This window comes from Notolabrus celidotus, chromosome 19 (assembly GCF_009762535.1).
Source record: "Notolabrus celidotus isolate fNotCel1 chromosome 19, fNotCel1.pri, whole genome shotgun sequence".
Taxonomy (NCBI): domain Eukaryota; kingdom Metazoa; phylum Chordata; class Actinopteri; order Labriformes; family Labridae; genus Notolabrus; species Notolabrus celidotus.
Window position 1 is genome coordinate 29,927,463 of NC_048290.1, and position 14,438 is coordinate 29,941,900.

Here is a 14,438-nt window from a genome sequence, read left to right on the forward strand (position 1 = left end):
ACACATAGGCCTACTCATGAAATAGATGAAAAATGAGAAAGACATGTTAACATACCATAGAACAATTGATTTGGAATATGTTTTTACTCCTTTACTAGTCTAGTCCTGAAATGCAGGACTTGAGGACTATAATCTCTAACCCCCAACAAGCTATCAGCAGTATTTAATATTATTTGATATTTATGTTTGAGAACTAAATGAGATCCACTACATTTAAATTAATTAAATTCCAAGTTGAAAAAAAAACAACTTACTTGAATATGTGAAGTCAATTTTATTTATTAAAGTTATTTTCGTTGCACCTTTAAATGCTTCTTCCAGGAGACTTTTATGTGTCTTGATGATAGACTGTATAATAAATGGACGTAGTCTCTGTGATGTCACCCATTTGTTTCTGAGGCAGAGTTTTGAAGCCTGTCATCAGCGGTTGCCATATTGGAAATGCTGAATCGAAGTAGAGATGTTTATTTCTGCTGTAATAATTGTTTTTTTTGCCTCAAGTGGACACTCAAGTAACTGCAGTTTTTATCACTTCCACATTGGTTTCATATTTTAAAACCAGAGATTGCTGCTTGGTCTTGACACGTTCACAATGACAGATTTGCACTGTGTTGTAATCTGCTTGGGTGTGTTGAAGACGTAAGTAAGAGTGTTTTGAAGAAGTTCAAACAAATGTCAGTGGTTTTTCACAAACCTTCAACAGTTATGACATTTTCATCAAAATACTACATGCTGTGATGTTCATGCATGCAGTTGACCTGCATACATCTCATTTACACTTATCACACTACTTGTGTTCATCTAAACAAAATGCTAATGTAACACAGAACTTTCTGTCTGTTCCTCCTGTAACAGCGAAAGTCTGCAGGAGTCCATCTCCTACCTTCCTGAGGTGTATTTCAATTTGTCATCTTAAGTGGGATCAAGGGAAATTTTTCTTCTTGAGTCCATTTCTATCTCACTTTAGTCTGCCTCCAACAACACAGACTTACAAATGCCATCAGTCTCCCTGAATCCTCTCATTCTGTCGCCTCTGAGGTGATCTGCAGCCGAATATACTGCAGGGAGAAAGAGTAAACATATGATGAGACATAGAAATCTAGAAAAAAGAGATACAAGCCGAAACAAACATTACTCTTTAGGACAGGTTGATTGTAATCACTGCAAGGATGGTTATATAGTCCACAGCCTACCTGATGGGTATCATTCCCAGGACTGTTATGATGCTGGCAAGTAAAAAGACAAAGCCTGGGAACCAGGTCAGGGTTGCCTGATAGATCTTGGTGGAGGCAGGAATATACACCAGACCAGCAAACTTCAGAGACAGCTGAAGGAGGGTGAGAGTCGTGCCTGGAGGAGAGTAACGAAAGGTCAGAGGTCAAATAAAAAAAGGTTCAGGGAAAGAAAACAAACATTCCCATTCTTCTTATCCGTACAGATGAACTAACTGATAAGCTAATACTTGGACTTAAAACAACAACTTCTTTTCTTTCTAGGAAGGAATAATCGCAATCCTGCAGGCAGTAGACGGCCAGCTTAGCTCAGCATTACGACTTGAAACTGGAGTAAACAGCTACCAGTTAGCTACTCAGTTAACATGCTACAGCGCATTTGTTTTAATGTTAAAGGTGACATATCATGCAAAATGGACTTTTTAATGGTTCTCTACCTGAAATATGTGTCCCTGGCATGTCTACAAACCCCCCCGAGAATGAAAAGAATCCATTCTGCCCCTGTTCTGATTTCTCCACCTTTCTGTAAATGTGTGTGAAACCAGCCGTTTCAGACTTCAGTGTTTTTGTTACGTAACAACAATATCCGGTCTGTCACGGAGTCAGAGCTCGGAGCTTGTTCAGCCCATAGACTGTATAAAATAATACTGAATCCCTCCTCTGTTTTTCATTACCTGCACAAATGTGTGCTAACAAGGAGCTTAGGAGGGAGGCATGCTAGTTGTAGGCTGTCTTAATAAACACAAAGGTCGCTTTTACTCCCCACGTCTGCAGATTTGAAGATCTAGTGGATGATTTTTATTTATCATGGATAAGTGCTAGCGCTAGTTAGCATAGCTACATGTCGTAGCTGTAGCTGTGTACCAAGACACACGTCGACATACTGACAAATAAAACAACAAGAAACACTAAATCTGTGACCAATGGTTCAGAAAAGGTCCTGCTGCCTTTCTGGTAAAGGTCGGTTTTACTCCCCACGTCTGCAGATTTGAAGATCTAGTGGATGATTTTTTTTTGTCATGGATAAGTGCTAGCGCTAATTAGCATAGCCACATAGCTACATGTTCATAGCTGTAGCTGTAGCTGTGTACCAAGACACACATCTACATACTGACAAATAAAACAACAAGTAAAACTAAATCTGTGACCAATCCTTCATAAAAGGTCCTGCTGCCTTTCTGGCACAGGTCAGTTTTACTCCCCACGTCTGCAGATTTGAAGATCTAGTGGATGATTTTTATTTATCATGGATAAGTGCTAGCGCTAGTTAGCATAGCCACATAGCTACATGTTCGTAGCTGTGTACCAAGACACACGTCTACATACTGATAAATAAAACAACAAGAAACACTAAATCTGTGACCAATGGTTCAGAAAGGTCCTGCTACAGGCGCCTCTCCGTCAGGATCAGATTCTGGATCAGATTCAGAGGGTTGAAGTAACACGATCTGTGAGCAGCCGTGTATATTCAGCTAACATGTAAACATTAGATCAACATGCTGGAGAGCAGAGGCCACATCCACTTCCTGAGGGGGCGTGGTCAGAGGGAAAACTGAGTGTTCTGAGGAGGACTGAAGAAGAGGGTTTTTCAGGCAGACCAAAATCTGATTTCAAAGTGTTTTTTTGAGCATAAACTTTAAAGACTTGTTTTGGGGACCTCTTAGACCAATATATATTGATGAAAAAAGCATGATATGTCACCTTTAAAATACATAGAACAAGTGATATCAAATCAATTAGCAGACAATGTTATTTCAATTCTTTGCGTTAGGGTTTTCTTCTTCTATATTCATATGATTAATTCAGTGAATGTGTGGAGAAAGGGACATGTTCTGGTTAGCTTGTGTGCACTGTAAATGCACTGGTTCCTCAAATCCCAACAATGAATAACTGTTCTCCTTTGACCATTAATGAACCCGATCTTTTGTGTGCGTGTGTGCGTGTGTGTGTTAGAGAGAGAGAGAGAGAGAGAGAGAGAGAGAGAGAGATAAAGACAGTGAGGTAAACCAGCGACCAAATAAGCACTAATACGTCATCTTTCCCAGCAGAGCTAACAGCAGGTTTCCAGTATACACCACTCATCCAAGTGAGCATATCTGTCTTAAAGGTATACACACACAAAACACAAAAGCTCCACACATTATTGTAACTTCACAGCAAACAAAAATCATTTCACCTTCTCATTTGGACAAAAGATTAGTTAACAGCTAGAACAGAATATGACAGCCTACAGTTAAGCCCATAGTGAAAACCAGTGTTTATTTTTAGCATGTGTTCTAGCTTTGCACAGACACCTTTCTGCTGAACCAAACCTAAAAAAAACTGTCTTCCTCCACTTAGCAGTTGCACAATCAGGCTTCATATACAATAAATAATAAAACACCCCGTTTTGTTACTTGTTCACATGTTCAGGCTTACAGAGTGAGAGGCAGTAAAACATGAAATTATCTGAACACTCCAGAAACTCAGTGGCCCAATCTCAATGTCCACCCTCGAGCACTCACTGACTTTAAGTCAGTGAGGGATTAGGGCTGTCCCACTGTCAAATCATCAAGTGTGTGAGGGATCTCTCTCAGACTTTTTGAGCCGTTTATGCCCCCTTTCCGTAAGTGGGCATTTAAGCACCCCCTTAAGCACCTTGAATTTGAGGACAGTAACAATTGTTCAATAACACTTCCTAACATCGCTAAGGTGAGCTTGTGACGTCATGCAGGTCACATGAGAAGTCTCAAAGTGCTGTCCCATTCCAGTTCATCAGTTTTGAGCCCTTACAGCCTCCTGCCCTCAATCACTTTCCAGCTGACGTCAATTAAGGCTCAGGGCTCAGGGCTCAGGGCTCAGGGCTCAGGGCTCAGGGCTCAGGGCTCAGGGCTCAGGGCTCAGGGCTCAGGGCTCAGGGCTCAGGGCTCAGGGCTCAGGGCTCAGGGCTCAGGGCTCAGGGCTCAGGGCTCAGGGCTCAGGGCTCAGGGCTCAGGGCTCAGGGTTCAGGGTACAGGGCTCAGGGCTCAGGGCTCAGGGCTCAGGGCTCAGGGCTCAGGGCTCAGGGCTCAGGGCTCAGGGCTCAGGGCTCAGGGCTCAGGGCTCAGGGCTCAGGGCTCAGAGCTCAGAGCTCAGGGCGGACATTGAGATTGGGCCAGTAATTTTGTTTCACAACCATGAATAAAATGTATTTTGTTAATTTTAAATGTATTCATTCATTTACTTATTTGTTCATTTATTTTTTTCTGTCTATTTGTTCAAACTGGTGACATTTAGAAACACATCTCACACAGTAACTCCTTAAATGCACCAAACTCAGGATGAGGGGGTATGGGATGCAAGTACAGACCACATAGTTGCTTAAAGTTATTCCAAAAGGAATAACCACTAAAATTTCAAGTGATCAAAGGGAGAGGGGAAAACCAAAATAAAGAAGTCTAAAACAAAGAGACTCCAAAACCTAAACAAAGCTTTACAATGGTAAGAGAGAAACTAAGCCAACGCTGCAGAGCAACTGACTGAAAACCAAGGTATGAGGGAAACCCAGGAGAACCCTTTAACAAAACTAAAGGGCTGCTAGAGATACCTGAGAAGAAAAACAAAAGACTGGGGTAAAGACCCACCCAACTTCAATTAAGTATTTTCTATTGACTAAACAGAGAGAGCAAAATTGCCAGAGAGGTTTTATAGTGCTTAGGCAAACTACAGTATAAAATGCAGAAATCACAGAAGAGCTCCTCTTACTAACTCTGAAGGGGAGCTAATGAGTCAGCACAAGGAACTTTATTCCAGGAGTATATATGAGCTTCCCACACCTGCTCCACATCAAGGGCAATTAGGCACACACATCTGACCCTCCACTGTGATGATTAACACACCAAACTCAGAGAGGGGCATCATGTTGACACAACTTTTTTTGCCTGTTCACAGACATGCTGGTTTTGCAATACTCTCCAATAAGTACAATTATAATTATTCTCTTAAAAAACTAAAATTAGGAGTTAAAATGGCGATCATTGATTTGTCAGGGTTATGATGAAGGTGAGCACTTTTTTTCATTAGTACCATTTTAAAGTTGTCATGTATTCTCATTTCATTTTTGCATCCAGCACTAATTTGTCAATTAAAGGATGATTTCACCAAAATATTAGGCACTGCATTGCACACAGGCCCTCTCCTGGCACAGTAACACCCAGGATATTGTGCAGATAGTTGTTGTTTTATTTACTGAGAATTTTAAGATATTAGACCCCTATACTCCCAGACCCGTGCTATAAAGTATATATATATATTAAGTTGAAATTACTCTTTCATAAAAAGCTAAAAGATGTAGCTTTTAATCAAAATTGAAAGTGGTACATCCTTACACATGCTGTTCTATTTTACATACTCTCCATGTTACTTTAACTTGTATTGCTACATATTATATTGTTGTCAATTTTCAACCATCTCTTGTCATTATCACATCACCTTTTCTTATCCACGCACGCACGCACGCACGCACGCACGCACGCACGCACGCACGCACGCACGCACGCACGCACGCACGCACGCACGCACGCACGCACGCACGCACGCACGCACGCACGCACGCACGCACGCACGCACGCACGCACGCACAGGTTGCATACTCACCACATGAGGATGCTGGAACTTGCAGTGAGAGCAGAGATCTGATGGTTGGTAGCGGTATGAGAGCAAACATGTTGAGTGAGCGAGCTGTCGGGAAACAAGATTGGTTAGTTTATTTTCTTACTTCCTCCACAAAGTTTTTTCTGCACACACCATCATTCACCACAGCTATCAGCTACTTTTCTCTGCACTTGTCAGGTGTACGGCAGGTCTCTAATGAAGCTGTAGCCGCTTTTGCATTATCTCACCCAAGCCTCTCTCCCGCTCCTTGGTTTAAAACAAAACTGGCAACATAATTTACTTGAAGGAGGTATGCACCAGCTACTGACATGTTTGGAAGCAAATGACCTGGGCAGATTGAATGTCCATTCAAGATGAACTAGCTAGTTAGATTGTAAGTGCAGTTCAACAGGATTTAGGCATTTCCTCAGTATCCAGAATCAGTTGATGGATTAGAAACACAATCCATATAAGCTTCTATTCACTTCCCTGTTGTGGTTCATATGTTTTCAAAGGTTATGCTCGTGACCTAGATTGGTCATGAATGAAACAAGCAGACACAATCCCATTAGACCAGAGCACAGATAACACCAATTCAGTTCCTCATTCCAACTTCAGCTGAGCAACACCTCAAAAACCAACATAACATGAACATCTTGTTTTTCTGGGTGTTAGGCTAAATGAAAATGAAACAAGGCAGCTCACACTGAACTGCTCACATTGGAATGTGACCTGATGTGACACTAGTGTAATAACCAATCCAACACTACGTCACATATGAAGACATGAGGGACTTTTGTATTCTGCAAGATAGCATTGTTTGCTTCTGCTTTTCTGTTGTAAACAGAAGATGACTGATGAAAAATTCAGATTTTAAAATTGATTCATAAATGGATTTTATATTATGTTGCATTATTGTAGTGCTAAAAAATACATCTACAGTTGGTCTGTCATGCTTTCAGTCTGTGTGGTGGACTTCTTCTCTTATTTAGGTCAGTCTTCTCCAATAACTACCATATCCTTTACAGGACATCCATAGCCACCAACCTGGGGGTTAAATTTGACCCTCAACTCACCTTTCAGGCCCACATTAAAAATATCTGTAAAAACTCCTTCCACCACCTCAGAGACATCTCTAAACTCTGCTCCTCACTCTCTCTCTCCCTCATGGCAAAAACAGGTCCAGGCCTTTGTCTCCTCCAGGTTAGACTACTGCAACGCACTTCTCATCTGGATCTCTAGCAAGAGCCTTCAAAGGCTGCAGTACAGCCAGAACTGTGCTGCTAGGATCCTGATGAGAGTGCGCAAACATGACCATATCACACCCATCCTGCAATCACTTCACTGGCTGCCGGTTTCACTCAGGATTGAATTCAACGTCTCCCTGCTGACACATCAGTGCATCCATGGAAACCCCCAACTACCTGAAAGAACTGCTAACCCAAAAGACCACGACAAGACACCTCCAACACAAACCATCTCCACTGTCCCCGAACAAAACTCTGCACTATGGGAGATTGGGCCTTCTACTCCGCTGCCCCCCATCTGTGAAATTTATATTCTTAAACTTGTTCTCAGTGTCTGTTTTTAACCTTGTTTTTGACCTTTGCTGTTTAATGATGTGTCCTGTAGCACTTTGGGATTTGCTCTGAATGTAAAGTGCATTATAAATAAAATGTATGATTATTTATTGACCAGCATGAATTTTGCTGCGAGGATCACAACTACAAATTGTGTTGTTCAAAGATGCTTTGTCTTACCCAGGTAGAATAAATAGGTTGCAGTGACGAAGGACATGAAGTAAATTCCAGAGGCAAATGATATCATGCCGATCAGGATGAGCATCACGTCACTGACGCAGCGACGAAACACCATGACACCGAGGTAACTGGTGACGAATATCATGCAGCCTGCAGCATTCCCATAACCCACCTGGAGGAGGGGAGAGGAAGTGAAGCAATAAACGGGAGAGATATGACAGAATGAATAAGAAATGTCACAGAAATCAAAGCGACAAAGACAATTTGATAGACTGAAAAAAGGAATAATAATTCAAAGTAGTGGACTTCAGGAGAAGCCCCCCCCCTCTCCCCCCCCTCACCATCCTGAACAGCACTGTGTCTACTGTGGACTCTTTCAGGTTCCTGGGATCCACTATCTCCCTGGACCTGAGGTGGACCTCCCACATAGACACAATCAGAAAAAAGGCCCAGCAGAGGATGTACTTCCTGCGTCAGCTCAGGAAGTTCAACCTGCCCCAGGAGCTGCTGATCATGTTCTACACCTCCATCATCCAGTCTGTTCTGTGTACCTCCATCACTGTCTGGTTTGGCTCTGCAACCAAACTAGACAAACACAGACTGCAACGGACTATAAGGACTGCAGAAAAAATCATCGGTGTCGACCTGCCCCCCATCCAGGACTTGTACCGGTCCCGGGCCAGGAAATGGGCAGGTAGCATCACCGCTGACCCCTCACACCCTGGACACAAATTCTTCAAACTCCTCCCCTCCGGCAGGCGCTACAGATCACTGTGCGCCAAAACAACCCGCCATAAGAACAGTTTCTTCCCCCAGGCTGTCACTCTGATGAACACTAAACCATAACAGTTTCATACCTGTCAGATAAACACTCTCTGTAAATATACATGTAGATATACAATGCAACAATTCTCAAAGCAGAATTCCATATTTCTATTTTTTGTATTATTTAACTTCTATTTTATAATGTAAAACTACCTCTGCAACTCACCACTGCACTTTATCATATTATTTTAGCCTGTACATATTAGTCAAGCCTATTTGTTGTTTCTTTGTATTTATAGCTAAGGTTATTGTTATTATATTTTTATTTTATTTTTTATTGTAGTTCTTATTCTTATTCCTATTCTGCCTTGTACAAAGAGAGCACAGTTTACTGAAGTCAAATTCCTTGTGTGTTCAAGCATACTTGGCGAATGAAGCTGATTCTGATTCTGATTCTGATTCTGAAGTACACACTAGATTATTACCAAATCGACAAATTAATTTACATATGTATTGTACCAATTTTGATTCAATATGTGCATACAAATTAGAACCATAAGAGGACAACATTTTACCTGAGTGGCAGTCCAGCCAAGTGGCGCCTTCATCACAAAGATGCCCAATATTTCAAGGGCTCCACCCACAGCAGAGACGTACAGGGTAGCAGCCATGAACAGTAGAGCCATGTTAACCCTGTTCACCCGTGCAGGAGCCTCTGCAGGCCCATCACTGGAGTCAGAAGACAGGAGCTGGTAGTGGTCTTCTGGCTCATTGTTAGACTCTTGTTTGACCTTAAATGAAGATTAACATGATTTAACATCTCTATGAGAGGCTGGATTAGAAGATACAATTCTCAAAATGTGGTCCCTTGTAAATTACGACTAATTTTGTTTCAGTGAATGTTCTTTTTTATATGAGGCACTTCAGTTCAATTATTTAAATATAATATGAAATAGTTGACAGCAGCATCAAACACATCCATAAAAAAGGGGGATAATTTTGTCACACACACACTGACCTGTAGCAGGAATATGGACTGTAAGAGGCAGAGCAGGGCTAGCAGTGTGCTCACAGTGAGCAGGACTGTTCCGTTTCCCAAACTGGAGCTGTACAGCAGGAAGAGATGACCTGACACCAGGCTGCCCACTAGACCTGCTGCTCCATAAAGCAGCTCCACTCTCATCATCACCTGTGTGGGGTTAGAATCAGGCATACATTATATGCTTATAACAGGATGCATCATAGGCCCTTTTTTTGTTACCAGTGTTGCTGAAGAAAAATAAACCTAATATTTTTGCCAAAAAAAAACCCCACTGTGTCAAAATGCTATAATGAGTAAGAGTTTAAATGCAAGAGATAATGCAGGTTTCTGTCCACACTTATGCCAATTTGTGGATACTTTGACGTGCTCAGATTAGTCAAATATTTTGGTCTTTCAACACATTCACATCTTACTCCCAGTAAGCTTTCAATATGTATTTTAGTTAACTCTTAGCTCCATCTTTAACAAACAAGGTCTGCAAACAAACTTCATCCAGCCTTTTTCAGGATGACCTTTTCTCAGTTTTCCATCAGATACAGAGGAGCTCACTTTTGGAACTGTTTACCTGGTCATATTAAAAGATGCACAAACTTCATCTCCTTCAGGAAACAAACCATACACTTTCTGTTAGGTGAGTTAAAGGCCCTCTGAGGAGTTTTGAACTGGCTGAGAAACAGACTGAAAATGATACTGATGCCTCTTTATGACCTTCAATAGCAAACAAGTTCATCAGCAGCAACACTGACACCTTCTCTGTTGTCATTTTTAATGCCTGAAACCGCCCTGGGGGGGTAGGTGTCAGACCAGATGATGGACATCTTGCTTCAGGAACAGCCTTTATTTGACTGTTGTCATGGAAACTAATCACATTGCCTGATAAAGTTGACTGTTGAACACAACAGGATGAGGCTTTAGTTGAAAACACTACTTTTGCATGTATAGGACATGAGATAAGAGGTATCACTTTGTCCACAAGGGGGGCGCCAGAATCGATACAAAACAAAAGTTCCTCACAGCACCTTTAAGCAATACAACATGATTCTGATTTCAATCCTGAGTTTAACCCATATTTACAAACACATACTCTCCCTACTTTCTTACATATATATATGTTCTTCTTATCTTTTCTTTTTACCATTGTTTTTAATATGAATCCTTCGTATTAACCCTTCTGTTTTGTTTTAGTTCTATCTAGATATTCTGTTCTACATTAATGTTTTGTCTTTGTGTTGAATGTTTTTATTTGGAGGGCTGTTAGGATTTTGTTTGGCTCGTTCTGCACATTACATGTCTCCAAAATAACTGGTTAGTTTTATTATTGAATTTACCTGTTATATCTTGGCTCATTATTGAGCAGTATCTAATGAGCATATCTCACTGGCCTCCTCAGGTTTGTTATTTTTATTTTGTTGGAAGGTAGATCTTAAGTTTGGAACAGTTTTACCATATTGTCAAAAAGGGTTATGGTGTTCTTTAGTTGCAGTCTTTTCTACTCCATTAAGTTTGAACACAAGACTTATACATTATATTATTAGAAAATATATTTTGTTACCATTTAGTAGAGAAAAAATGTAAATGAATGCTGTTAGTGTGTGTCAGGCTACTTTTTGCCCACAAGAAGCCCAACTGGGCAACTCAAGATCTCGACCTATCTGTACACGCCACTGTAATATGAGGCTTTAATATTTTAATTAGCTACTGTATGAAAGGAGTACTTATAGGCTTTTGACTAGCAGTGGCGGTTCTGGGGAGGGGCCAACAGGGGCCAGTGCCCCTGTAAAACTGAACCTCGACCCCCTGTGACCCCCCCTCCACACCAAACAAATATTCTACAATAAAAAAAAGCTTAGAGTGCTAAGGGACTCATGTTGAGTGTAAACAGCCAAACAGCTGCTGTCAGTCTGCATGTTGATCTAGTACACAGTAGTATATGGCTGTTTCCGAAACGGCCTGCTACATACTACTTACTAATGTAGTAGGCAGTAGGTATTGTCTACTACATACTGCGTTTGAATTTAGTATGTAGTATGACTGTTCTGTCCGATCTGTCATGCAGCATGCTGAGCCAGACTTCGCTGGATTTCCGGTTTCGGAAAGCGGAAGTAAACAACGGCGAAGCCGATAAATGAAAAGCTTATTTAGCATCCATTTATGATTTAAAAAGTTAGGAAGTGGTTTCTATGTAATTTGATAACTTTCACAGCACCCAAAAACAGATTTCCTCCCGTCAAAAAATGAGGAAAAAGAAAATGCAGAACGAGCGCTGTGCATTATGGGAAACAGTACGCGAGGAAGACTGGTCCGATGCACACTGAGATATTTTCCCGAATCAGTAGACATCCAGGGAGTTTTGGCATACTGCAGATTTTGCTCTTGTATAGTAGGCGATTTCGGAAACAGCCTATATGTCTAGTATATAGGGATGCACTGATGTTTTGCCAGTTTGTTCTCAGCCGGTCCTCGCCCTTCTCAGTCTCTTTTGTCAGGGTTGCATGTGTCCCTCTGACAACACCCTTGGCCCCAGCCTGCCCCCCCCAAGTAAAATTGGTCTAGAACCGCCACTGTTGACTAGGGATGACACTTGTAAGTATAATCTCCCTGATCAATCTTTGGAAATGTTAACGATCAATTATCCATGAATCATTAAAAAGTAATTGGACGTTTTTCATGTAAAAAACAATACCAAATGCGTCTGTTTCCCCTAAATCAAATGATCCTTATATGATAATAATTGACTGTATTGAATAGTTACGGATCATGAGGAGTAGCTACATGTTAAACATGCTGAATATCAACCTGTGAAGCATGCTCATATAAATAATCTCCGCAGACATACAGTCATAGCATCACTGCTGACCCCTCACACCCTGGACACAAATTCTTTAAACTCCTCCCCTCCGGCAGGCGCTACAGATCACTGTGGGCCAAAACAACCCGCCATAAGAACAGTTTCTTCCCCCAGGCTGTCACTCTGATGAACACTAAACCAGAACAGTGTCATACCTGTCAGATAAATACTCTCTGTAAATATACATGTAGATATACAATGCAACAATTCTCAAAGCAGAATTCCATATTTCTATTTTTTGTATTATTTAACTCTATTTTATAATGTAAAACTACCTCTGCTACTCACCACTGCACTTTATCATATTATTTTAGCCTGTACATATTAGTCAAGCCTATTTGTTGTTTCTTTGTATTTATAGCTAAGGTTATTGTTATTATATTTTTATTTTATTTTTTATTGTAGTTCTTATTCTTATTCTTATTCTGCCTTGTACAAAGAGAGCACAGTTTACTGAAGTCAAATTCCTTGTGTGTTCAAGCATACTTGGCGAATAAAGCTGATTCTGATTCTGATATAAAGTGAAGGCTCAGACTACAACATGTGTATTTACTGCAACAAGAGAAGTGGACAGACACATGTTTCAGACTCAGTGTCCAGTATTCTGCCTACTAGTTCTTATTGAAATGAAGAATCCAGAAAAGCGCTCTTGGAGACCTGAGCGTCTCCACAGTGGAGACGCTCAGGTCTCCAAGAGCGCTTGATGTTTGTTCCAAGTGATAGAAAATCGAAAACAAAAAAACGTGTTGGAGTAAGTTTTTAACAATCAATAAATCCATACTCTATTAATTGTTAACCAATTAAAACTGTTCTTAGACAACAAGTTGACTGAAAAGCAGCCAGTAAAATAGAAAGTACAGTTTTTGTTTTCACATTCGGCTGATGTAAGACTTCTCATGGCATTTTACTTTACATCACCAGAACACACTGACCTTGGACCGGTCAGCCGCCGTTGAGGCGAGCGACGCCAGCGTCATGACGCCAGGCCAGTACGCGCAGAACCCACCGGACAGTCCGAACAGCGCCGCCGCGCCGAACATCACCTCCAGCGGGAGCTTGAAGATGACCACCAGCAGCAGCATGAGCCTGGACACCAGGTACCCACACAGAGGCACCACGATGGGAAGTCTCCTCCAGCCGCGGTCGCCTAACCTTGCCAGTAACAGCGCAGGTAAAATCGGAGCTAACTTAACGATGAGGTTGAAAGTCATGAAGAAGTCCGACATGGCTTTCTGCTGGCTGTCCTCCCTGGAGAGGTGGGTGTCAGGGTAGGTGGCGTTTGCACATTCATCCTTGACCACCATCTGCAGGGCAGTGTCGAAGAGAGTGCTGCCCAGCTGCTCGAGTATGATCACCGGCTCGATCTGGTGGAGCACTGTAAGAGCAGCTTGACACAGGTTCGGCAGGACCATGATGAAGTATGGGCTAATTAATAACAAAGCTTGAATGGAACAATGTTGAGACTCAAAGTCAATTTAAAAAACGCAGAGGTGAAAAAGCAGCAGAGGAACTTATTCAGATTTACCCTAGGTCTACTTAGACAACTCTTCCTCTTCTGAGTCAGAGTCTGTGAGTGAGACACAAAGTTATAGTGTCTCACGCCCACTTCCTCTTCATGTGCTCAGCTGGTTGGTAGGCAGAAGTCATGACACTGAAAGGTGTACAGTAGCCTATGTTAGTATGAGAGAAGAACCAGCTACAGCTCACTCCACCCACTATTTGCTGTCATGTAAAAGTCACGAGGCAGTTACCTGAATAACAATATTAGAAACCAAAAGGGAAAGATAAAAAAAACACAGATGGTCTTAATAATAATAACATCATTATATACAGTCCCCTCCAAAAGTATTGGAACAGTGAGGCCAATTCCCTTCTTTTTGCTGTAGACTGGAAACATTTGGGTTTGACACCAAAAGATGAACATGAGACAAGAGATCAACATTTCAGCTTGGTATTCAGGTATTCACATCTGGATCTGACACACAACTTAGAAGATAGCATTATTTATAAAGGAACACCACATTTTTAGGTGAGCAAGAACTATTGGAACAGATACACTTCAAATAAATTAAAGTGAATAAGACTTAATATTTTGTTGCAAATCCTTTGCTTGCAATAACTGCATCAAGCCTGTGACCCACTGACATCACCAAACTTTTGCATTCTTCTTTTGTGATGCT

The 14,438-nt window shown here is 41.4% G+C and overlaps 1 protein-coding gene across 1 annotated transcript; it reads right to left on the minus strand.

Annotated features, from left to right (window-relative positions):
- Positions 1–469: 469 nt before the first annotated feature.
- On the minus strand, positions 470–13,845 carry LOC117830850 (thymic stromal cotransporter homolog). Its single transcript, XM_034709151.1, has 7 exons — positions 13,191–13,845; positions 9,387–9,557; positions 8,944–9,159; positions 7,604–7,775; positions 5,847–5,930; positions 1,194–1,350; positions 470–1,058 (listed from the first exon to the last, which is right to left on the minus strand). Exons 1-7 carry the CDS (start codon positions 13,668–13,670, stop codon positions 1,001–1,003), a joined length of 1,338 nt encoding a protein of 445 aa, XP_034565042.1. The 5' UTR covers positions 13,671–13,845; the 3' UTR covers positions 470–1,000.
- Between the last annotated feature and the right edge of the window lie 593 nt (positions 13,846–14,438).